This window comes from Hyalella azteca, unplaced genomic scaffold, assembly GCF_000764305.2.
Source record: "Hyalella azteca isolate HAZT.00-mixed unplaced genomic scaffold, Hazt_2.0.2 contig9259, whole genome shotgun sequence".
Taxonomy (NCBI): domain Eukaryota; kingdom Metazoa; phylum Arthropoda; class Malacostraca; order Amphipoda; family Hyalellidae; genus Hyalella; species Hyalella azteca.
In genome coordinates this window covers 50,659-76,805 of record NW_025939334.1, presented here as the reverse complement: position 1 = coordinate 76,805, position 26,147 = coordinate 50,659, and the positions used below count along the sequence as shown (strand labels likewise).

The 26,147-nt window shown below is 37.7% G+C and overlaps 1 protein-coding gene and 1 long non-coding RNA gene across 2 annotated transcripts; both read right to left on the bottom strand.

Annotated features, from left to right (window-relative positions):
• Positions 1 to 1,115: 1,115 nt before the first annotated feature.
• Positions 1,116 to 5,725, bottom strand: LOC108665960 (uncharacterized protein CG4449). The gene is made up of 6 exons (XM_018152770.2): positions 5,197 to 5,725; positions 3,941 to 4,109; positions 3,371 to 3,527; positions 2,919 to 3,020; positions 2,399 to 2,543; positions 1,116 to 1,927 (listed from the first exon to the last, which is right to left on the bottom strand). Exons 1-6 carry the CDS (start codon positions 5,291 to 5,293, stop codon positions 1,614 to 1,616), a joined length of 984 nt encoding a protein of 327 aa, XP_018008259.1. The 5' UTR covers positions 5,294 to 5,725; the 3' UTR covers positions 1,116 to 1,613.
• A 4,787-nt stretch (positions 5,726 to 10,512) lies between these two features.
• Positions 10,513 to 13,619, bottom strand: LOC108665962. The gene is made up of 3 exons (XR_001930471.1): positions 13,598 to 13,619; positions 11,928 to 12,051; positions 10,513 to 11,428 (listed from the first exon to the last, which is right to left on the bottom strand). It is a non-coding gene; the product is annotated as an uncharacterized LOC108665962 (long non-coding RNA).
• Positions 13,620 to 26,147: the final 12,528 nt, after the last annotated feature.

The following is a 26,147-nucleotide window of genomic DNA, read 5'->3' as shown; positions in this document are numbered from 1 at the left end:
CCTCCAGCCGTCCGTATCTAGGCCGTGGGTCGAACGGCCACTTGTCAAAGGCCGATAAATTTTGGAACAGAACTATGCTATCTGAAACCTAATCTCAGATGCGGTGAACGTAAAATTACGTAATTTAGCGACGCCCGGAAGTCAGATTCGATCCGCGGCCTGGTGGTGCACGGCAGGTTCTATGCGAGGCCGGAGGAAGACAAAGCCGAGTGGTTCAAGGCTGATTGGTGGATGTCCGGAGAGATCCAAGGCGTTCGATTCAGGGCTTATTGGTGCACAAAATTGGTGGTGCACGGCTGCGCTCCCATAAATTCCTGTAGAGGCTTTGTCTAAATGCGCCTTACTGTCTCGAGCATGATACGCTACCTAATTTAGCAAGATGTAACGCAATAAGAGTGCGAAAACTATTTCTAAATAAAAATAAAATGGCTAATAAAATCGAATTCATTAACGAGACTGGGAGGCCCAGTAGTTACAGTTTGGATGACGAAGACTGGCAATGAAGGTGCGGGTACAATCCCCGTTGCCAGGATCTGGTTTGGTCAAAATCGGCAAGTAGGTCAGACAGTTAATTAAAGCACAGTGAAAATTAGAGCCCCGAGTTGTGTGTTTTAGACACCGATTTGACACTTTCACGAACTCGCCCGCGCACTCGAACGCAGAACCTAACTTAACGCTCAGCTCGCCCAAACATAACTCCTTCAGGGCGAACTGAGCGTTAAGTTAGGTTTTACGTTCGAGTGCGCAGGCGAGTTCGTAGAAGTGTCAAATCGGTGTTTGAGACGGGTAACAAGCTGTGAGAAGTTCTACGACTGTGAGAAGGCCTACTCTTTAGCTCCGACATCACTATGCTATGCTGAAAGTTACTTCAGCCTAGCCACGTTTAAATTTTTCTCATGTGTCCAAAGTTTCGGAGAGACATTTGCATCCTGCACACATCTATAATTACTTCCATATATTAAACTTTAATTTAAAGATAATTCTCCATAGAAAATGTTCACAGTTGATATCCACAAAAGAAAACGTGGATAAGTGGATTAGATCAGATCCACGAAAGAGAACTAGGCATATCCTTATGAGCCAACTATTCACCGATCTACATTACAGAAAACAACTTCACAGTTATAGTTTATTATCAGATCACATTTTCATTGTAAAATACCAGGAAAGACCCAAATTATGGCCGGAAGGATGTTCCTAAAAATTCAATGTTAAGACGTGTTCTATAAACAATAGCTTAACCATTAATTTGATTTTAGAAATTTCAAAACTTCGACCACTAAAAATTACCATCAAATCACACAAAACCAAACAATCTTAGTTCTCTCCGGCTGCATAAGCCAAAGTTTAACAATTTGTCAAATTTACAAATCGGCAAAATAGGTTTCGTATAAAATGTCAGTTTAATGAGGAGTTAATTAACGACTGAAATATAACAAGTCTTTCCACGTTTATCCTACATTGAGTTCCATAACAAAAAAAAAATTACCGAATCCTTTCACGATTATACTACTTAACTACCAGGTACAAAGACATGTGTAATAATATCTCTCCTGCCAATATCTCTCAAAATCACAGCTTCAATCAAAAAGCTCCTACATAACCTTATACTACTATGCGTCATAAACATCAATGCATTCTCCTCCATCCAAATCGAGAGTGAGAGGCGTTTCATCAGGATCTAATTTCTCACCATCAAACATAAACCTGAAATCAGCAATACCCTTTCCCTTTTCTTCTGCATAAGCCTTCATAGCCTCGGACATCTTGCTGAACTTGTTGATGGTAACATAGAGTACTCCACGTCGTGCGTTGCACTGCATCTTCAGGCGTATGGAGTCGATGTTTTCGTCCAAACCTTCAATGGTCGCAGATACAGCATTCTTGCCAGCTGTCTCTTTGCTCTTGCTTCGAATGATGCCACACTCTGAATAAGATATGGCGAATAACGAGTGAAGTATTCAATCCATAGACGATTAATATTAATACCTGTCTCATGAGGCCATAAATAGGTGAATAATTAATTTCATACCAATGTTAAATTTAAAATATCATAATTTTTCATCTTTGCAATGTACTATGTCAAAAAAGGCAATGTCAGGGGTAGATTGATTGCTTACTCAACACAAGATGTGAATGCCATTAAAATGATTAATTTTAATATTGAATTATTTAAGATTGTTATCTTTTCATAATTATAGAGACACAATAAGGTAGTAGCATGGAAGCATCATCCACGAATAATGCAGTTCAAAATCAGAATTAGATAATAGTTTAGGGAAAGATCCTCTTGCTGCACTTCATCTTTTCTAAGCACAAGACATGATAAATACAAGTCCAAAACATCTAAGTCAGAGTACTTCCTCATCATAAAAACCTACTTGTTAGCAAAACTTACCTACAAAATCAATGATGGAAAGTCCTACATCAGCAGGGGTTTGATCCGCATGGATGATGGAATCATTCAGACTCAATACTACTTGGTCAAATCTCACATTGTGTTGTTCTGCAAGCTTCTGGTATATTATTCCAAAAGGATCTTTCTGCAAGATGATGTTAGGTTTGTTAAAGCAAGAAAGTTCACAGAATATTTGATGAATTTATACTGTATGATAAACTGAAAATAATCTAAGAATGAAACAAATTTCCCATCATATTTTTACTGGCATAAATTTCTTTACAACCATATTTGTGTTGAATGGAATGCATGAAAATTATGCTATAGCGCAAGTAATTTTGGTCATTTTACAGACAGATCTTGCTATTACAGTTATGTTTCCATACTGTACATCAATCAAAAAATAAATGTGTATTGGAATCTAACAATACATTTTTTTCAGATCTTTATTGAATATTTTACATTTAATTGGAAGAATGGTACAGATGATGTCAATCAATTTAGAGATGCTACAGCTTACCTGTTTGAGCGGAAATTTGGTGTAAGATTTCCCACACTTTACTTTAACCAAAATTTCTTCATTGTCATCGTCATCAGACACTACCACTTCAGGGGTTTGGTCCTGCATGAAATAATAAAATTCATGTCATTAACTGATGATACCATCTTCTTATGTATATCGTAAAATATACAGAGTTTTAAATAAAATAATTCATTTTAAGGGGAAAAAAGCTGAATTGAAGGCAAAGACTTATGATGTATATGAAAGGTTGAACCAATTAAATTCAAGTTGTTGAATGAACTTAATATAATTAAGTTTTACAGCAATTCATGAAAAAATCATTTTATAATATAATTATCTAGTCAAGGGACATGATACTATTATAAAAATGTACATTAATTTGAGTTCAGATTAGATGAATCCAAAAATTTTAGTATGGAAAATATTTATGCAAAATCTTTAAAGCATACCAGTGCTTCCAACTCCAGCTTTTCAGAGTCAAATTTAATTTTCTCAAATGTTTCAAAAATCTTCTGTGTTTTCTTGCTGATCTTGACCAGTCTTCTTCCAGAAACTTTAATTGAGTCCAATTCTAGACTTGGTGACAGGACTGAAGGAGTTTTGCACCTGATAAAATTGCAAAAAATCAAATGAACATTTTCACTTGAGGAAAAAGTAAGTTGAAATGGTTATGTTCATAGCACCACCCAAGTATCAAATCATGTGTGTGCTCCACTGTGATTGAAGAGAATGTTTGCAACAGGTATTTAAAATTAACCTAACAAATCTTCTGATATAGTACTGAGGCACAACTAGAAGAATCATAAATATATATTTGAGCATGAGTCAGGTGATAAGTTTATTCTCTGTAGTTAGTGATATTTAACTACCGTACTCCAGAACATCATTTGAGCTTGGAATAATTTGGAAAAAAAAATTAATGCTACCACTTGGGAAGTTGGGAGAGAAGCATGTAACAAAATAAAAATTACACATCTAATTCTAAATAGAATTTGAAAAATCCACATTCAAAATCTCACTCTTTATCAGAAAGACAAATGATATTGTCCTCATCATCGGAATCAGATGATCTGGAATGCTTATGCTTCACTGTCGGAGGAGTCAGCCAAAAACTAGCACGTTTGGCTGAGGGAGGAGAGTTGCTGGCACATTTGGCTGAAGCAGCAGCCTCAGCACTGGCTTTGATTTCTGCCCAAGTGAAACATTACATATGTATGCAAGGTTTTATATGTCTGCAAGGTTATTTTTCAGTTAAAATTATCATTAAAATAAAAATATTTTTAAAATATTGGCTTTAAAATACACTTTGTTCAGAATGTAAGTATCAATAAAGTTAGTCAGGCTTCTCCAAAAATTTCTGTTCTGCATATCTCCAAGAAAACCATCATTCTGCAATGGGCCTGCCACAAAAGACCCTCCTGACAAAAGTTCCCCGCATGCGTAGATGGTTGAAAATTGAAATAGTGACGTCATACTATTGCGCGCCTCATTCCTGCAAAAAACTAGGTCTGGCGGGAAAATGTTAAGATCTTCAGAGCAAAAGTCCAAGACTAGGGACTCCAAGTCAACTAGTGAGAACATTGAAACATGTGTCAAAGTTGATAATTGACCTTGCTCTACCAAATAGGGATTCCTAATATACCTAGGTAGCCTATTCTGTATTCACAGACTTATTTAAAAGTCTCAAACCATAATATTCTTTCTACACAAACAGTTTATCCCTATTTGGTAGAGCATAGTGGCAAACCAGAGCTTTTTTGGAATCAGTTCATTTTTAATTTTCCCAAAACTCAAGATTTAAACCAATTTCTTAAGTATGATAATGCTGGTATCCAGGATACTTTACTGGTCTGCTTATAGGACTCACAAATGAACTTGAGGGAGAGTCTAAAAAACACTCTGCTTTGCCACTATGTGGTAGAGCAAGGTCAATTATCAACTTTGACACATGTTTGGATGTTCTCACTAGTTGACTTGGAGTCCCAAGTCATAGACTTTTGCTCTGAGGATCTTGACATTTTCCCGCCAGACCTAGTGTTTTGCAGAAATGTGGCACGCAATAGTATGACGTCACTATTTCAACCATCTATGCATGCATGCACGGAAGTAAGAAAAAGCTTAAAATAAAAGAAATACGTTGAGAAGTGTCAGAATTACCCACGATGTCGGAATATGGTGCGTTTACGGTTTTACCCTATTCATATATTATCATTACATAACAATATTGGATACCTATTATCAGATTATTAATACTACAATAACATTAGCTACTTACCACTAATATCTACAGAATAGAGGTCATCCGAATCAGAATCAGAGAATGTGAGGGCGGGGTCAAAACCATGAAGGACATGATTTTTTTCCACAGCCATGTTAACTTCTAGGCTGATCTAACAAAATCGTTTCCAAAAATAGATAGTGAATTTTGTAAATGAATTTTCACTTATTGGAGGAGAACAGCAAATAATCTTTTGATACCCTGGCCTTGGCCACTGGGCAAGGCAATTAGAAAATCCACTTTGCTTGACACTTGACAGGCGGTACTCCCGCCTCCCGCGAAAGCTGGAAACCTAGAATTTCAGCCTTTTCAAGTAACTAATAAAGAAGGACATGACATGTAACACAAACAGTACACTTTTTTCCTTACGTCTTACGACGAGGTGAATTTTCCTTTATATTTTAGAAATTCAATGCAACGAAACGGCTGAAGTATAACATGAGCGATTGAAATTGAACTGAAATAAACGTAGAAGACTAGGACGTAGGAGCCAAGATTTCCAGCCCACCGAAAGTGGCGGTCATTCGCAATCGAAGGTGATTTGTTTATAAAAGTTGGAACTTGGATTAATTTGGATCCTGACTTGGACACTGTCAACATTATAAGACTATATAAGGTTGACCCACGAGAAGCTCCGTCTTTCAGTTCAGATTTCATGTTAGGTCACTGAGATCGAGAAACGTAAACAATTGGAACTTGGATTAATTTGGATCCTGACTTGGACACTGTCAACATTATAAGACTATATAAGGTTGACCCACGAGAAGCTCCGTCTTTCAGTTCAGCTTTCTTGTTACGTCACGTAGATCGAGAAACGTAAACAATACCGTCATTCCCATGACGGATTGGTTGACTGGTTTGATCGCATTTCGGTGATTGGTTAATGCCCGTGACGTCACTGAGGTCAAGGACGTCACAGGCGAACAACGAACTAAATCCGCAAAAATGGGCTTCTGATGGGTCAACCTTATACTAGTTCAACCATGAATTTTTTTCTCTTTCCAGGAAGGAAAGGAAGTAGCCAAGCGATCACCACTTAGAATAGAATAGAAGTGTCGGCACTGAAGAAATAGGCCCATGGCCTGTCGCCGATTCTTGAATTTTTCGTGACTTGATTCACAAAGGATCCGGCCTTTGAACCCCAATCTTTACTTGATTCGCAAAGGATCCGGTCTTTGGTACCCGATCTTTCCATGACATGATTTTGATCCGGTCAAATGACATGATTTTAGATCTTTTGTGAACAAGGCACGAAAAGGAAAAGAATCGGCGACGGGCCACATCAGGCCTACACTTCCTCGCTGAGATCAATATGTTATGTTAAGTTATAACTGACGATTTATTGAGATAGCTGCTAGACTTATTGCCTAGTCTGTAATTTGCTAGGCATTTTAAGACTAAACATATGCTCCTATATAGCTTCGTCTAGTCTGTTCTTGAAGGCGTTCATAGTCGGAGCGTCAACGATGATATCAGGGAGACTGTTCTACATGTCGGTGACTCGAAGCGTGAAGAAATGTTGTCGCATGGATGTGTTACAACGCAGTTTTTTTAGTTTATAGCCGTGGCCCCTGGTGTTGGTTCTTGTTTCAAATTCTAGTAATCCTTCTGGGACCTTGTATAAGCCATGAGCTGTCTCTTATACACATCTAGATGTGTATAAGAGACAGGTACTAATGTGCAAGTACTACCTCCGCCTCATACAGTTGCCCCAGTGCCCTGTTGTGTCAGATCTGTTCTTTGCAAATGCACCTCCTATCATGCCACAGAGGACATCATCACTAGCCAGCTTTGTCCCTCGCACCAGGGCTATCTTTTCTTCATTACAAATCCCAGTTCCTCGTCTGCTCACCTCTTCCCTTGTCTCCCCACTTCCTCCCTGGTTCAACTCTGAAATTCTATTCTCAGTTGACTTTTCTTCATCAACTGTATCAGATACATCTTCAGAAGCTGCTGCTCAAATTTTTCAAGACCTTGTTAACTTCAAATATTCTAGTCACACAGCAATATTTACAGATGGATCTCATGTGAGCACTCCTAGCCATTCAACCTCAGCTGCAGTAGTAATTCCCTCCAGAGGGGTCCTATTAAACTGGAAGCTTCGTCCAGATGTTCAGGTAATTGAATCCGAACTATTTGCAATAAGAGAAGGTTTGAGTTGGTCACAAACCAACCTCCTCCAATCAGAAAATGTTGTAATATTCACAGATTCACAATCCTCAATTTGCATGATAAGAGAAAGACAACCTACTTCCTACCTAAGCTTAATATTTGAAATACAAAATAAAATCATGTCACTAATGCCCTCCCATGAGGTGCGCATCCAGTTTGTCCCAGGCCACCGTGGTATTGAGGGCAACGAGGCCGCCGACCATGCAGCCAATGATGCCCACATGCTTGGGTACCGTACCCCTGTCTCTTATACACATCTAGATGTGTATAAGAGACAGAGCTAGAACTGTACTGTTCATCCACTGAGTTTGTTTGGCTCCACCAAGCTTAATTTTGGGTACACACGCAGCAACTGCAGACATAACCGTGTCCTTGAGAAATGACCATGACTCAGCCACATTCATGACCTTAATACAGTTCGAAATATTCACTGCATTCACTGCTTCACGGAATTTATCATAGTCGTTCGCAAAATTCAAACGCTCACGCTTTCGAGGCGTCTTCTCAGTTACAGCACTTTAGACTGAAAAACAATGATTGGTGATGGCTTTTGCCCAATGGAGCCTCGTGACGAAGCTCATCTAACATTGATTCATGAGGTCTAGAATATTGGGAGTCTGTTTACTTCTTTAATGGGTTGGCTTAGTAACGTGCTGGACTAGGAAGGAGTCTCTCACAGACTCCCTGAACAAGGATGCTGGGTGATTCTCATCCCTTGGAGAGGATCCATCTGTCCAGTCTAGCTCTGGATGATTAAAATCACCAACGATCAACGTGTGTGACCTACGGAAAGCCATGCTCCGTAAAAGACTGTTTGCACCACACTGATTCTCTAGCTGATTGATGCTCTGCAGATAACTTGATTTGCTGGGCCCCATTAGAGGTTCTAACCCACAAAGCTACACCTCTACTGCACTGCCCTTCATTTAAGTTATGAAAACAATCAAAACCTGGCAACTGAAATTCAACAGGTACAATTTTCCCCCCGTGATTTTTAAGGAGTGTTTCTGTAATACAAATAATGTCTGTGCACTCGTTTTCGATCACAGTTAACCGCTCATTTTTTTTGTTCAAACAGAATCCGAACTTGTGTAAAAACATTTTAAATCTTTTTGTGCACATTCACATGTTACTCATGGTTAAACTATATACTAGTTCAACCATGTTGTTACTGGACTCGGCAAAATTTACTCTTCTACTAGATGGGCTTAAGGTTTTTGATCGATCAGAGTTCGAACCAGGCTGGAGCTCATGCACTACAAGTAAACCCTGCGATTTGTTTGTGCTAAAGAGGTGATTGTTGCTCATATTATCTTGAACATTTCTGCGGAGGTTGCCTCCTCGAATAATTATCTGAACTGATAGGTGCAGAACACCCAAGGCCCACCATCCAAGCACATTGGAGTGTAAGCCATGTCAAATCTTACAGGAGTTTTAGTAACGAGTAACGATTCAAGTGATGAAGCGAACAATTGGCAGAAGATTCAAACTTTATTTATACTCCATCCTCAAATTTATTTGTTTCTATTTCATTTTTTGCTTAGAACTTGTCTTATTTCTTACTAATTTCATTCCGAATCTGGGCCACAGCTACAAACTAAAAAAACTGCGGTGCAACTTATCCACGCGACAATATTTCTTCTCGCTTCGAGTCACCGACGTGTGGAACAGCCTCCCTGAAGATATTGTTGACGCTCCGAGTATGAACGCGTTCAAAAACAGACTAGACAAGGCCATGCAGGAGCAATGGTTTAGTTTTAAAATGCCTCGTATCCTACGGAACGACGTAAATCTAGAAGCGATTTTAAATCTGCCGTCCGTTGATAAGATTTGATCAAAAGGCTAGTCTAGTCAAGAAAAGTGCAAGAATCGGCGACATGCCTATCCAGGCCTATTCTCCAATGCCGAAGATACTATACTATACTATACTATATTCACCCTCATGGAATCAGTAGGTACAAAGAAATTTTATTCATGAAAGGAACCCTCATATTTTGTGAATGGAATAATAACGAAATATTACAAGTCTTAGTAGATTGTCGTTCGCATCGGAATTCTAATGGGTCGCCTGCCGAAGACCACCACTGCCCTAGATGTAATGGACCATCATGATTCCTGCCTTCCGGAACGTAGCCTTCAACACTTCTGGACAATTATATCTAAGCCGTGCGTGGAACCAGCCCTCGGTCGAACGGCCACCCGTCGAAGGACGATAAATTTTGGAACACAACTATGCTCTCTGAAAGCTAACCTCTGATGCGGTGAACGTAAAATTACGTAATTTAACGTTGCCCGGATGTCATATTCGACCGACGGCCTGGTGGTGCACGGCAGGTTTTATGCAAGGCCGGAGGTGGTTCACGGCTGATTGATGGATGTCCGGAGAAATCCAAGGCGTTCGATTCAGGGCTTACTGGTGCACAAAATTGGTGGTGTACGGCTGCGCTCCCATTCTAATCACTGCACTGGGGCTTACTTTGCATGTAGTCACAAAACAGCGCAATTTTCAAGATTAACTTGTATATCTTCAGCAGATATTAGCGCAGCTTCAATTTATTCAATTATCAGCATCAGTTTTTCATGTATGTCACATTTACTAGAAAAGAAGTAGGTAAAGCATAATTCTGGAAAATTTTTTATATACGAGTGTATTGGCTCATGTTTCGGTCATCAGGAAAGCCTTGACTTTAGTTCGCAATTTAGTGCTCGCATAACTTACAATATTATTCAAATAGGGTCTAAACCGTCTTGACCAATGCTCACAAATATCTTAGATAGTCGAAATTTTAATTGTATTTTTATATTAAAACAAATAGATGATTTCAATGGATTCAAACTTGATTGAATTGAATTTGTTGATATGTTATCTATTTCTCAAAATGCAAAATAGCTCAAAATATTTTAAAATAACCTGCAGAAGAGTTTTTTATAGTCTGCAGACATCCTGAAAAAAATTTAACGCGTTAAAAAATAGGTTCCTACATATAGCATTAAATGCAAAATTTTGGCGCCTCATTTCGAACAAACTTATGGCAGATTACTTCATTTACATCTGAAAACGCTGTTAAAAATGGCTTACTGTTTTATTATTAAATTATTTGATTTTTTGGCACAATACAATATCTTGAATAAAATAAGTTCCTCGAATAAAAAGTTTTTTGTAAGCACTTAAATTTGTGACAGAACGTTTTTCTGTTATTCAATTTTTCAACTAAACGAACTAGTTCCTGACAAACTCATGTTATGTTTGAACAAGTCACAGTTAAGTCCAACTACTGTAACCAAGTGAATACGTCACCTCACAAATTAAGATATTTTTAAACTCGAAAAAAATTCTTTGATTTGCTGAGCTAACAGTAGTACAAACAATAATACGTTCACAATCGTCGAATTCTAGTTGCGTAAATAATTATTTCCCTATCAGGAATTTTTTGTATTGTATGCATCAACTTAAATTTGTAGGCGTGGCTATCAACATAAGTGAACTTTTCGCTAGCAGCGTTGAAAACAACTTGAATACATTGCGCACTTTCAGTACAAATGAACAGTAATTACCAGCATACCAAAAATTTCTATAGCAAAACACAAAGTTCATAGACTAAAATAACACATCGCCTCTTCTAACCTCATGATAATTTCGAGTTATATAAAATAGCAGACGAAAATACTATTTAGTAACCTAGAAGTGTTGCCGCCCAACGCTCATCAAAATCATCTGTTGTTCTTTTATAAAGGAAAATAAACAATTTCACAAAAATATTATCGAATGTTGCGCGTATGAATGAACATTTGCCAAAGGTCCCCCTAAATGAAGCAGTGGTGATAAATTCGGAGGATGATAAACTCCCCCCAAGTGCGGACCATGGTAATGGTTTGCGATGGATCCGTAAGCGCTGAAGTCGTGAGAAGTTTGATGAAAGTGTTTCCCTTGGAAAGAGTAAGGCGGCGGGAGTTTAGGAGGACTGGAGATGATATGGTTACTGGTCTCCGGATGGACAATTGAAGGCACGATACTCCGGCTGTACTTGTGTGGTCGTCGCAGCAGGTATGTGGTACGCTGAAGAAAAGAAACAATATTATTCGTGTAGAGTAATTGTTTCCCTATGATATATTAAAATTTCTACGGTGGCAATAACCTCAATAGGAAGTTTTTAAGAAAAAAAATTTGGTTTTTGCTAGTTTTTACTTGATGCTCCCTTTGCGATAAGTTAGATTTCTTTAAAAAAATGTCATGGTGGCTTGCAATATTTTTTCTGCGAATTTTAACTCATACAATCTATAAAATTTAACACAATCACATTAAAATTTAACACAATATTTTATTCTCAATTTTTTGCCGAGAAGAAGATACTTGGCAAGAGAGCACTGTCGCTAAAATTTCTTCTCACGCCACGACAACCAATTTTGTTATTTCTCCAATTTTCACATGTGATAACAGCATCAATTGATTCACGCGCCAAACTAAAAAACCCCATAGAAAAGTAAGTATTAATTAGGTATTAATATTAATTAATTAAATATTAGTTAAGTATTAAGTAAAATTAAGCATGTCGTACCTGGGCCTTAGGCGGGATCATGCCGTTGAAGTCGGTAGGTTCTGAAGGATGGCTTGCTTTCCTGAGGGTCAAAATTTCGTGTATGTCCTCAGGGTCCCGGGCGCCCGGCCGCACGTCTGTGTCTCTGTTAGGGTCCACGCATATTGCAAGAAAAGATGCTGATGAATATCAATAATTGAAACACAGATTAAATGTGGGGTAAATAAAGTTACATTACAACTGCTGGGAAGCTTGTCGTTTTTTTACCGATTGTGTTACCGGTAAATTGATAATTAAGAAAAGCATTCCATATCACTGGCTTTCTATGTAAAAAATATTATTGAACATTATTCGTTTCTAAATTCGGGCAATAGGAGCAATTATAGATTGGCAAGATATTTTTTCAAAAAGATCTGTAACGTGGAAACGAAATCAATTCTGTTTCTGAGAAGCATGATACTGAAAAAATTATGTTAGAGCTTAATTGGCTAGGTTTATCTTGAAATTATATATATTATCAATCAACAATAATTTTTTCTCCAGATTTAAATATTTTATTCTAATATTTTGAACGAATGCGTCCGTAAAGTACACTTGTGAACGTCATACGCAGGTTTAACTATAATTGTATGTTCCTGCGCGTATTTTTAGTGCACTCTAAGAAATTTGTAATGTTGGTACGGCAAGAGACACGTTTGTTGGATAAAATATAGCACCTTTCAAAAAATTCATTAATAAAGCCAATAATAAATTTGAGTGATTTAATTTAAATGAGAGTTAAAATTCGTTTTTTCTCCTCGACGGACAAAGTATCAAGTTGAAAAAAGCGGCATGAGAAGAGCAGCAGGGAGAGGAGCAGAATGGAGTATGGAGTCCGGGAGAAGAGCGGCACGCATTAGAGCAACATAGAGAAAAACAAAAAAGAAAAGAAGAAAGAAAAATCAGTAAGGTAAAAAAGCTGCATGGAAAAGAGCAGCAAAAACCTTATAGAACAAAGAACAGTATCTATAAAAAATATAACTCAGTACTCACTGCAGTGAGTGACAGAGAGCATATTTTCACGTCGACGAAAACGTGAAGTCACGGACGGACGGACAGACGGACATGGCGAGCACAATAGCGCCTTTTTTCCATAAATGAGAAAATGCGCTAAAAAGAGTTTCAGGGATTGAGACAAATAAACAAATATACTCTGGCAAAAAAAAGGGAAAACTTTGTCAAATAGTGATGCACTTTATGCGCTTGTGTGTGTCATATTAACCCAGTTTGGCCAGGCAAAAGGACCGTTTATAATATTAAGTGTCACGTCCGCTCTCTGCAAGTGCAACGGGTAGAAAAGTGTGTCAATATTCGGACAATATAACCTATTCATTTTCCTGAGTGCATTATAACTGTCTAATGGAATGCTAGTTTAAGCGTGCTGGGGCGACTGCGACCTCATGAATTAGGAAGGAAATGATACCAGGTGCTCACTGGGCAGTGGACAGATTCAGAGTGAATTTATTCAAAAGGTACGTTACAACGTAGAATAAGTTTGTCGTTCAAGAAGGTCGGATCATAAGAACCAGGTTGGCAAATTACGGGCGCTTATTACATTTATACACTGTCCTCACCTGGGCTGGTAGATGAGGCCACATTATAACTGTCCTCACCTGGGCTGGTAGATGAGGCCACATTATAACTGTCCTCACCTGGGCTGGTAGATGAGGCCATTCATGTTCGTCCGTCTGTCCGTGACTTCACGTTTTCGTCGACGAGAAAATGCGCTCTCTGTCACTCACTGCAGTGAGTACTGAGTTATATTTTTTATCAATCAATAATTACGAAAGAGATAAATGGTTCATGTATTCATCACAGACAAAATGCTGCAGTGACATCACCAATAATAATTAATTGGTGCTAGACTGCTAGCTCTCAGTAGCTTGTCTCACCTGGATACCGGGCGTGAGGTAGGCGCTCTCATACGAGGAAGCATCGTTCGTCGCTGTGGTCGGCAGCGCGGTCAGTACGACAACTGCGAGCAGAGAGAGTAAATGGAAACGCAAGGTGCCTGACAAAATACGTCCGCCATGGAGCAGTGCCATGGGTCCCGGCATGTTGCTGGTGATCTGGAGTTCCAGAGCTGGAGTTCCGAGAGGAGGGATGTGGAGATTTCAACACAAAGGCTCCTTAATTGTATTTAATATTGATTCTATTATGAACGGGAATGATAGCTACAAAAACACAGACAACGAACAGTTTTAAAAGATTGAACCATTTTACAGTTTTTTCTTAACAAAAAGTGCATATAAATAAGTCTAGATAATATGGACAATAAATAAGTGTTATTTTGGGAGGAGTTCTATAAAAAAATAATAATGAATTAGGAGGCACTATCATATTTTGTTGCTTGCACACTCATTAGTACTCTTCCATGTCTAGCAAAATGCACTAACGTTATCTTCCAGCCTTCGTAGATCGTCATCACATATGAAAGTCAAGTCCAGCAAATAGATCATAACCATTTCTCTCTAGTAACGATATCCTGCAATTTTGTTTCATCCAATTAAATTATTATTAATTTAGGTGCCTCATTGCTCTACATTGAAGACAACATACACAAAAACTTGACCTAAATAAATAGCTCAGATGGGCACGCCACAAGAACTGAACAATATATATTCAGTTTTATAGCCATGCAATTCAAGGCTTTCTCTCTTGAATTAATAACGCTGTCAACCGCAGACATGAGAGCGATGTTCGTTACAAGCATACGGCCTCACAAACCAATGGTGGACAAGAGCACCTACATTGATCTGAACATTTATTTTAATTAAATTATTTCGCGCTCGTTCAGTTATTTAGATCCGTTTCTTCACGTGCTCATCCTTTGAATTGTTCAACTGTTCGAAGTTTAAGCGCATAAATTAAAAGCAGCAATCAGACTGAAGTTTTGGTTCACTGTACGTAGCAAAAAAATTTCAATTAAGCTTGAAAATATTTGGCGATCATAGAGCGCCTGGTCTTCTTACTAATTACGATCTTAATATGCAAGGGGGCAATTATGCATTAATTCTGTAACTGCATTAGCAGTTATAGAATTTTTTTTCGCTGCAGCTGTCTCATGACGCGATCCCCCTTACAAACAAAATAAATTTAGCACCTGAGGCTTTGTAAATAAAATGCAAATTGTTACATAAAATGGAGATTGGAGAAGGTTAAGCAAAAAATTAAAATTATTGAAAAGGAAAAATATATGCATAGAAGCTTTTTTTCGGAGCCTGCTTAACTGCAAAAGTGCCCAATAACGAACTCTAATCTGCAACAGTAACTGGCTTCTTATACGAGTCTTTGCACTGTCACAATCGATGCTAAATTTACATCGCGACGTCGTATTTATTTGAAAGAACGTTTTCAAAAAATAGTTTTAGGAGCTTTATTGATGATTTTTAGAATTAACTTCTATTTTTGCAACACTTCTCTTTAACTTCACTTCTTGTGGTTTGTTTGTTTGTTTGTCTGCTACAAATCTTATAATCGATATTTAACACACTTCTACCTCTCTAATCGATCTAAAATTTTGCACACTTGTGTAAAATTGGAGACAATGCATGAATCAAATGTCAAAATAAATGATTTTAAAAATTAAAAAATTTTTTTTTTAATATTTAAAAAATAGAAAAAATAATTTTGTCAGCTACAAATCTTATAACTGATAATTGATAAACTTTTACCTGTCTAATTGATCTGAAATTTTGCACACTTGTGTGAAGTTAGAGGCAAGGCATGAATCAATTAATCCCGTGGAGCAATTTTTAGGCGGAATGTCAAATTTTAAAAATTGAACTCGAGAGAAATGTTAGAATTAGCTTTACATTTCAAGCAAACTCTGCCAAGAACATGCAAACTTTCACCTACAAATTTTTTCAGCAAAAAAATTCTACCATTTTTTTTAATTCCCTACACACAAAAGCTCTCACGTAATTCACGCAGAGCCTTGATCTAAGCTGCGTCGAATATCACACCCTGTCGCATTATACAGCACGATTCACTTTATCGCAAGCTTCAATAATGATACAAGCTGACAACACGTTATTTCTGCAAATTCTACAGGATGCACCAAGCAATATCTCCCTCCATCTTGAAGCCTTAAGAGATACTAAAGTCCCAAGGAAACAGCAGTTCGTAGCGCAACACCTCTCTCTCGAAACAAAGCCTTTTCACTTTTTAATCAAAGGCTGGAACTATCATTTGTCCAGCCTTCCAACACACGAAAGAATCAAAAGATCGAGTGCTCGTGTTCGTGGGATCTTTTATATCTCGACCGACAGGGCCAACGCCATTAAATCCAGCACAAAATATTACGCAGTTTTTAACCATTCACCACACCTGCTGACCGTGAGCAATGAAAAGATATTAATGTGAGTGATTTGCGTAAAAGAGCGAATGGTTTCCTGGCAATTATCTTGATTCAAGAACGATTTATGTTTCTTTATTAAAAAAAACAGCATTTATGAACTGGCGAGTCATTCTTTTGGCGGCTCAATGGACTCTCCGCACTCTGCAATGCTTGTGTACGAAAGGTGTTTCAAGGAGACCTATTTAGTTGGGAAATTAAGTACTTAAGGAAGGGCCGAGTGGGAATTCTTGCTCAGTGCAGTTTTGTCCAGAAAGTTCACTCGCAAGCGTAAGTTCAGAAGCCTGAGAGAACTTTGCTAGCGCTACACCTTTGTTTACGGGGGATTTAGATTCTGATGAATCGGACCATCTAAGATTCTTGTGCCTTGAATCCAAATATTTCTACTTATTTTACAGCGAGCAAGCGATGAGAGCCTACCTCAATGCTTGAATTCTTTAGATGAAACTCTTCGAGTTTATGTACAGCTCGACTTCTACTTCGATGCAACTCACAGCGTATTTTAAAATTTAAATGCCTGCCACAAATTTCGGATAATTTCGATGGATGAATACTCAACCGTAATTAAGGTACATATACTGTACCAAGAATATAGTTCACGATTCAACTGTTTAAACTTTAAACTTAAAACCAATTGGCGTTTCAGAACGACTCAATTCTGCAATTGATCTACTGTGATTGTTTACAATTTTCATCAAGACCTTCCAGTGGATATTATATTTATGATGTTTTATACATAGAGGTCAAGGTCCAAGCAATAGAATTTTATCCAGATTCCATTTCTATACAAAACTGTAGCGAATACACAGGAAGTTTTAAGCAGCGAGAGATTTAATTTGAAAGGAAAATGTCGAGGGCATAGCCTGATTGCAAGTAAATAGCAGAATTTAAGACACGTTGATTCGTGCATTTCGATATTCGTAAATTCTTTCTAGTTGCATTCTTACGACAGTTGAACACATAAAAAAATCGTCGGGAGAGTGAATGGGAAACAGGCTAAAAATTCAAGCGGTTTTCTATAGTTATTCTGCATTCATTGACCATACAAATTTAGATTTTCCTTTGCGACCTTGGTCTGATTAAAATCTAATTCGGAGACCATCCAGACCTAGAGAGGAAAGAGTGAAAAGGTCGAGTCTCATTGACGTTCTCAAGGAAACGTTTTCCACGTGTTCTCAAAGAAACTGAAACACTTAGTTTCATTAAGTGTATTATGCACCAGATGGAAATTAGATACGTAGCAGTAACAGAAAGAATCAGAAGATATTTTTCACATATTTTTACCTCTAACCATGCTAAGTATATGATGTTTATATTATGATGCCTACATCATTCATTGAACTGCTACTACTACTACTTACCGTAAGAAGTTTTTTACCATGTTTCGAATAAATTCTACCTGCCCATCACAGCGTGGTTTTTGATGAAATTTCTACGTATTTGTCCTGCGTAATTTTTTCTCGACTACAAACAATTAGGGTGAAAACAATTTCCGAAGCCCTCAATAATTCATCTTCAGTTACCCATAATCTTCGTATAATTTGTGCAGAACACAGGCGCAGATTAAATGGCTAAATACGTTGGTTTGGCAGGGCTAAGTTTAGTAGAGGTTAGTGTTATATACTGTATATGCCTAGCAGGTATGACGGAAGACCGATTGCATTTCCTTAAATAATTTTTGACCAATCACAGATGATGCTCTTTTACTTATTATTATTTACAATAAATTTAGAATCTAACCCTATAATTCGTCTCTATTTTTATTTTATGAATAATTCAAGAAATCTCATTATACTGTTACATTGTTTTGTTAATTGAGAGACGAACATTAATCGCTAGGACGAACATGGTTAACTGGGTTTGTCAGGCTGCGGGGCAGACTTGATAGTATATCATTTTACTGTATCCTATGTCATTATTGACTTTTAAGTGTTGATAATGCCGCCATAGGTCAACAATAATTTTCTGATTATAGCAATGTCACTTTTTTGCGTCAAAATAGTGTCAACATACAAAATAATTTGCGTAAAAACTAAAGTTTTCTTCATAATGTTTTTATAGTTGAGTTACTTTTGAAAAGTGTCCTCGGCCTTGTGTGGTCAGTCCATGTGAAACTTTTGTAGACGGAGCGTACAGATTCATAGTGACTGCATTGCAAGATAGAGAGACTTCAATTCACGCTGAGTTAGCAGCTATGTAGTATTGTATGCACAACCTTACCCATTCTAAGGAGCTTTTCTTGCAGAAACACGAAGAGGCAAAAGAAGCAAGCCGTTTAGACGCAGCTCTACATGCCAAGTGATTGAACGCTCTTCAGTTCTCATTAATCCAGAATTCAATAGGTTTATGGGCAGGAATCCATACGTTGGAATCAATTATAAAAATTTGTCTACTTTACCATGGCTAAAATTAAAAGATGCCACATAAGAAACAAAAGTGTGATTACTTTAACTTCCATCACGAAGTGAACGCTTTATCCCGCTTTAATTATTGTGACCTAAAATTAGAAATTGGAGTCAGTTCTTTTATTGTGACCGTTCACACCAAAGCCGTACAAACATGACCTCCAATAATAGTGCGGTGAAAATTTTTTTGTTTGCGATGAAGGAGCTTAGAGTGCTAATGATACTTCAGTGAACGAGGAGGAATTCTGCATGATCTTTTATTTTTCTTTATTCACTGCGTAACGGACTCCTCTCAAACACAGTCCGCTCGAATGACACGCAGCCTTTGGCATGGCCTTTGGTATCTATACAATGTCCCTTGTGCGCAGTAACTTCTACTTCAGAGTGTTCGATCGCAGGCACATTTGCGTAGTAACTTGAATACAGAGGTGGGCAGAAGCGCGCAACATGTAGCGGCCGCTACTAGCGGCCGCTACATTATCAGTAGCGGTAGCGGTAGCGGCGCTACATTTAAGCAATTGTAGCGGTAGCGCCCGCTACATATTTAAGTAGCGATACGGGGTTTTGCCGCTACAGCGCTACCGCTACATTTATAGATAAAGCCTTTAGATTTTACTTAATAGTATTAAATATTATTTAAAAAAAACAGCACCATACATACATAATATAAATTACAGAATAAAACTGTACGAAAGATTTAAGTATAATGTTGTCAAACTCAAACCTGTTACTAGTGTCAACATGTTAGTTTTACCAGAGGTGGGCAGTAGCGCGCTACATGTAGCGGCCGCTACATTTTCAGTAGCGGTAGGGGCGCTACATATAAGCAATTGTAGCGGTTGCGGTAGCGCCCGCTACATTTAGAGCAGGTAGCGGTAGCGGCCGCTGCATTTCAAAGTAGCGCTGCCCGGCTCTGCTCGAAGATCTTCCGAGTGTCTTCCCGCCAAATCTTCACGAGCTCAATCTTCTTCTGTAAAAGTTGTATGTCAGAGGCTCCGCCACCTGTTCGTTAGTGATCGGCTCACATCCCTTGCGCCAGTTCGATGGTTGCAGTATCTCTAATAACATCCACAATATTGGCGCAGTTGTTTTTCTGATGAATTGAACGAACACTTCATCACCAGAACTGATGACACGAGCGTTTCTTATAGGTCACTTAACTAAGCAGCAGCAAGAACAATACTATGATTTACAATGCAAACAATAGACTCATTTCTGTGGTGAAAAATGCATATGCTTCTACGACGATAAATTTCGAATCAATGACTAAGTTTATTGAAATAATTGTTGGAAAAGCGTGTGTTCACGCCACTTTTATGTGAGTAATTATCACTCAAGTACTAGTGAAAGCCACTAGCGAAAGTCATTCAGATCGGCGGTCATCAGTGTGGTTGAGTCGCACCTACACTGAATGCATGATAGAAGAAAACTGGGAATTTTGCCTAACTAGATTGAGATTAGAGAAATCAAATAGAGAAATCTAAATTGTTATGCATTGCAAAGTGTCATTGTTTTTATGTTTAAATTCTGTGCGTGTTTGATGTCCTGCTCTGTCGTGTTTGATGTCCTGCTCTGTCGTGTTTTATTCGAGCGCGTATCTACATTCTACAACCGTCGTGTTGGCATATTTCTCGGCCAGAAAAGTGTTTTTAGAGGTTTAAACATTAGGTATTGCATTCTCGAGCTCTTCGCGTCCGATATTAACAACGTTTATTTTAATGCTTTGAAGGAAGTGTTTAGCCTTTCAATCAGGAGCAGACTATTGTCCAGAAACATTGTCTCATTCTTACGAGATGTAATAATTTCGTATGTATATTAACGTGCACAACTGAGTGTTTTTAATTTGCTGCTGTCAAAAAAACTATTATATAATTCTGAATTATTAAGCAAAGTTGTTTTTGATTTTCGACAAAATATCCAAGGTTTGAAAAAAAGTTAAATACGGTACTTAAAAAGTTTTAAATCAGTTTATACTTATTTTTCGATGGTTTTATAATAGCACAATTGTTAATAATTCTGTCTACTAATAAAAAAGAACGTTTAAGACTTGAACGAGCAGAACAAATGTTAGTCATAATGGCTTTAAAGCTGATGTATTGGTCATTACATGTCATATGAGATATGACAATCTCTAGAAAAGGTTTGATGGTCTTAACGTTTCGAACATCTGTTGCTCACGTCAGTGGCAGCTGAGATCGAAGTACTGACGTCTTTTCTTTCTCGTTAGTGTTCCTTGACAGCGTTCCTTATTTTCTATGTGCGGCGAGCTGCAGCCTTGCAGGTTTAGTTGGCAAATCGCACTTGCATGTTCACATTGTTCAGTTGCATCGCGCGGTCAGTCATTTCACAGCGCTAGTCGAGTGTGGTGTGTGCGACTCTGTAAAACCTTTCAGCTTGACAGATGTTTCGAGCGAGATCGGCTTATCATAAGGCTCAACAGTTAGAAAGACCTGATATAAGAGTACGTTGAGCATTGTACATTCAAATTATCGAAGTTTATTTTTTCATTAGCGCCTCATTTATTCATTGTACAAAACTGAAGCGATATAGCATCCCATCGCCATGAGCTTCCAGCTCTGGATTGTACACATGTACAGTATAAAAAAATAATTACGAAATTGTTTGTTTTGAGCTAACGATCTTCTTGCTGCTGTGCTTAACTTGTACTATCTGATTCTATATATATATTGTCAGTGAACCTTTAAACACGTACTATACTTCCGTTGATGAAATTTTCGCTTCAATATTTGATAAATTCAATCGCATTTATTGCTTTTCTGAGTCTTTCCGACTGTCCGAGGACTCAGCAGAGCACAAATAGGTACGAATAAAATGGTATTTCGTCGACGTCTAGCGACCGGCAAGTTAGTTTATGTTGCGCACTTACGCCTGTACTGAACAGAGGGATATTATTATAAGAATTGATAATACTGTAATACCTAAATGATGCTGCCAACAAAAAATTTTTTTTTTGAAGTATCGCTAGATCATAATGAGGCTCAGTCAAATCGAAAGATTTCGTTACAACTATTTTTTAACTGGATCTGGAAATGTCTTCCTATAAATTTCCATGTTTTATAATAATATAAATACCTAATCAAATAATAAATATTCGAATAATTAAAAATCCTTATTTACGATTCTCCTCAATAATTTTAGTGTTATTTTCCCTCTAACCTCATTTGTCTCGACTTGCGACCTCAATAACTTTGGATGAATTGGTTCAAGGTAGCTCGTAGATCAGCAGGGAATTGGTGATTTGTAATTATCACGTGTCATATTTTGAGGCTATGGTTTTGCGTTTGCGGTTACTGTGATGACTACTGCGGTTACTGTGTTATTATTTCTCATTTATATTTGCCAAATCAATGAACAAATAATACACAAATTCTTCCATTTAGATTAGAGTTAAAGTTAGAGAGAGTGAGAGATGGTGAGGACTGAGGACTACCGGTAGAGAACAAAATTTTTTGACCTTGGTAGGGCCTAGGGGTAGCAACAAGATCACATTAACTTTGTTAATCATTAAGGTATCAATACCTTAGCCTTAGGATTGTTTAAGAAGAACCCTGTCCTCATTTCGAATATATAAATGGTTTCTCAGACACGCGATTAAGTCATATTTCAGTGAATTGAAGAACACGAATGCTTGACGATAGCAAGCAATCTATTATTTTCATTCCACAGTATAATTTTTTTCGATGTGATGATAAGGTAGGTCACGAAACGGCCTTGCCATAAGTGCTTGAAAGTAGTATTGGCCTCTGCGACTTGACTAACAGTTCATACAAGCTGTTAAATTTACTACCTTAACGTGAAACTTTATTAGTCAAATTTACTACCTTAACGTGAAACTTTATTAGTCGTCTTGAATTTAAAACTTCGAAAGGACATCAGCAAATAAAATGATATAGTAGCAGCAGATAAAATTAATCCGTGCTCCATGATCCCGATGATGATTCACATTTTGAGTAAAACGGTGACGGCGGGTTGATTTTCATATTATTTTTCATTCGCGAAGTGCTAAGTGATAGTTTTAGGGTTTGAGGTTTTTCAGAATATCTATCAGTTGAACTTCGAGCAATTATTGACTAGTTTGAATAGGTACTGCTTTACAAATATTTTAAAATCGCTTGCATACATTGGTATGAAGAACGAGGATACAACAATGCCTTCATAAACTTGGTTGTTTGAAAATACATTAGGTATACTACAGTACTAGATCGCGGGAGCAGTTGTCGCCTGTCGGGATGCAAATATCACTGTGAACGTAATTTCACGACTTTTCCAATACACTTTCACTAGAATTTTGGTGTGATTGAAAGTTTATGTTGCCACATTATCCCATCTACACTTCTCGATATTGACGTTTAAACGAACAATGTCTCTGATAATTTCTAAGAAAGCCTCACATGCTGGACTAGGAGAGCGGTAGTCAGGATGGACGACGCATCGCTGCGAGCCTAACTTCACGATTTTTTTCACTAGAATTTTAGCGTGATTGAAGCTTTATGTTGCCAAATTTTCCCATCTACATTTCTCGATATTGACGTTTAAACGGACAATGTCTCTGATTATTTCTAAGAAAGCCTCTCATGATGGACTAGGAGAGCGGTAGTGAGGCTGGACGACGCATCGCTGCGAGCCTAACCTAACCTCAATGCAGTGTAGCAGATGAGCCGCGGCAGACGCGCCCGCGGTTACTGCAAACCGTTACTCGTAGTCTTCTCACTGCAGTAGGACGAACAATATTGACTCCGCTACTTTTTTTAAGCATCTGTGAATAATGATCATTAGGTTCCGAAAATTGAGGTATGAAGGCTCTAAACTCTCATACATTCCTCACATTTTCATTTATAATGATGATGTATTCTTGTTTATCTGAGTTACTTGAGACGAATAAGGCATTTGTACGTATATAATTATTGCGTAAATTTTATGCGTGTTTTTTAATTCAAGTTAATTTCATTCTATTATATAAATTAACGACGTGTGTGAGCCGATTTGTGAAAGATAGGTTCCTAAAATGCGGTATAAATATATTTACCCAAGTCTCCAATAAATTTCAAGTCTTGAAATAATAAATTTTTTCTCCTTTCATTGGGACTTACTGGTGTCTTTCTTAGTATTGATTTATCGTTAAACTACAGGTGCTGATAAATTTTGTTGAAATTAGACTTTAGAGACATGTAACTTTACAAAGTATCATCCCACACCAAAATCTACATTCAACCAAAATGGCCCAGGATGGTGAGTAAAAACACTCTTGCATACGCTATCTTTTTATTAAATTATGATTATCTCTTCTGCGATCACATTTTTCAATATTTCCGTGCATCACTCATGTCTACAAACTTTTCTTGCACGTGGGGTCTCATAACGGTGACAATAATTGACGGCATCACTGCCGCCATTCTGTTACATGTAAGCCGAAAGTTTTATCAAGTTAATTCTATCACAGTCTCCATATAGACCTAACTCACTGACGTACGGTGGCGGGTCGCAGTTTGGTTACTTTTAGCATGCACGGCAAGTTACTCCAACAAATACGATATTCGCTATTAAATAATCATTCTAGAAATGTAGACTTGTAGTGCTTGAATTTCATAAGCTAATTTGGGATGCTCGTGTTGAACTAAACCGTTCTTTTAAACTACTTGACCTAAAACATAAATAAAAGAACTTGGCTCAAAGCCACAGTTTTAAGACTACAAGATTACCGTATATAGTAACTCAACTCAAGATATGATTAGATTTGCACTTGACGCTTTTGTTAAATTATACCTTTTTCTATTTATTTCATGTTGCAATTCACTCATAAGGTTTTGCATTCTTAACCTTTCGCGTTATTATTCGTCATGTGACGTGGTTATTGGAAATTGGCGTCGTCCACGACCTAGCATTCAAGCAATAATAACTGTTATGCTTGATCACTTGTGCAAAATATGGCTTTTAAGATGTTAAGGCTTGCTTGGCACACATGGGACAATATAAGTCTTACTGTGGAACGGTCTAAAACGTCAAGTGTAAAAGACTTTATGACTAAGCAAATGAAAAATTCTTCTTCCGGCATCATGGTCGGACAGACGAAATTCGGTATCACTAAAAGTTTGTTTACAATGTTCTTGTCTTCATTTATGGTTGTGTGCATTTCCACACATGGTGGAAATGAAATAGTACCCAAGCTATGACTAGTTTTACTGCGATCTGTGCATAGCCATAACCATAAGAAGTGAATAAATGAATTTGTGTTTTTTTTTTTTCTCGCTGTGTGCGAAGTCAACACTTGAGGGCAGAAATTTTCTCTTCTCCACAAGCAGACTCGACAGAGAAGTATTGACAAGAATGACTTGCCATAGCCATCTCATGGGTCGTCTCACTGCAAACGCATCTAGAATGACCCATTTTTAAGCTCGTTCTGCAACGACTCTTCGATCATCGCGTGTTAGCGTAATAGCGTTTGACATTAACACCATTAATGCCACGTGATCTCTATATGATGCCTGTAGGCGCCCTCGTCTAGCAACAATGTGCTCACAAGTTCCGATTTCACTTCGAATCTAAGCCAATATTGCGGAAAAACTAGAATTTTCTTGCAAAATGAAATTACTTTTTCGCACTTTCCAATAAGAGCAAGAACTGAAGACGACGTTGGAGCTTGTTCATAATTTTTTCTCATTGCTGCAGAGGCACTGATGAGAACCTATGCCTCTTTTAAATGATTAAATCCCATATTTTTCATGAGGCTGTATAATATAAATGTGTTCTTTTACTAACGAGGTCGTTAAGTGAAGTCGTTGGTTTAAGAGCGTATTTAAAAAAAAAAAACAAAACGAGTGCGGTTCAAGAGGGTTTGCAGAGTGCACTCGACTTTCTTGTGTGCCAAGTGATTCAGCAATTATTCATCTCTGATTGGATCATAATGGGTCCAGTCCTATTGGGGTAACAGATGGTTAACAGATTCAACTGAGGTCACTACATTACACTTCTAACAGAAACATACACTACATACACTCCAAGCTTAGGCCGACAGAAATTCCATCTGCCTATTCGTGATTATGCAATTAAAATAGTGTGGGTTTGTGACACAGTTAGCATTAATTAGCAAAAAATGGCAGGATTTTCATTACAGCTACAAGTGAATCGAAAAAAAGATTAAATAACTCCAAACACGATTCCCAAATCATTGGACCGAAATCTGAAATTTTCCATAACATCTAGCATTAGTTGCGCTAAATCCTTATATAAGTACAAACGCCACGAATTCAGTCATGGCGATACGATAGAAATTATAGCTTTGTTTTAAAAACCGAAACTTATTTCAAATTTTCTGTCGATGTCCCTTTTTCGATCTAGTCCAGGTTGCAGAAAAAGTAGATTGAACAGGTTAACGTCAACGAAAATAGTGGTGTGAGCTGAAATAACCTGCTGCACTCTTCA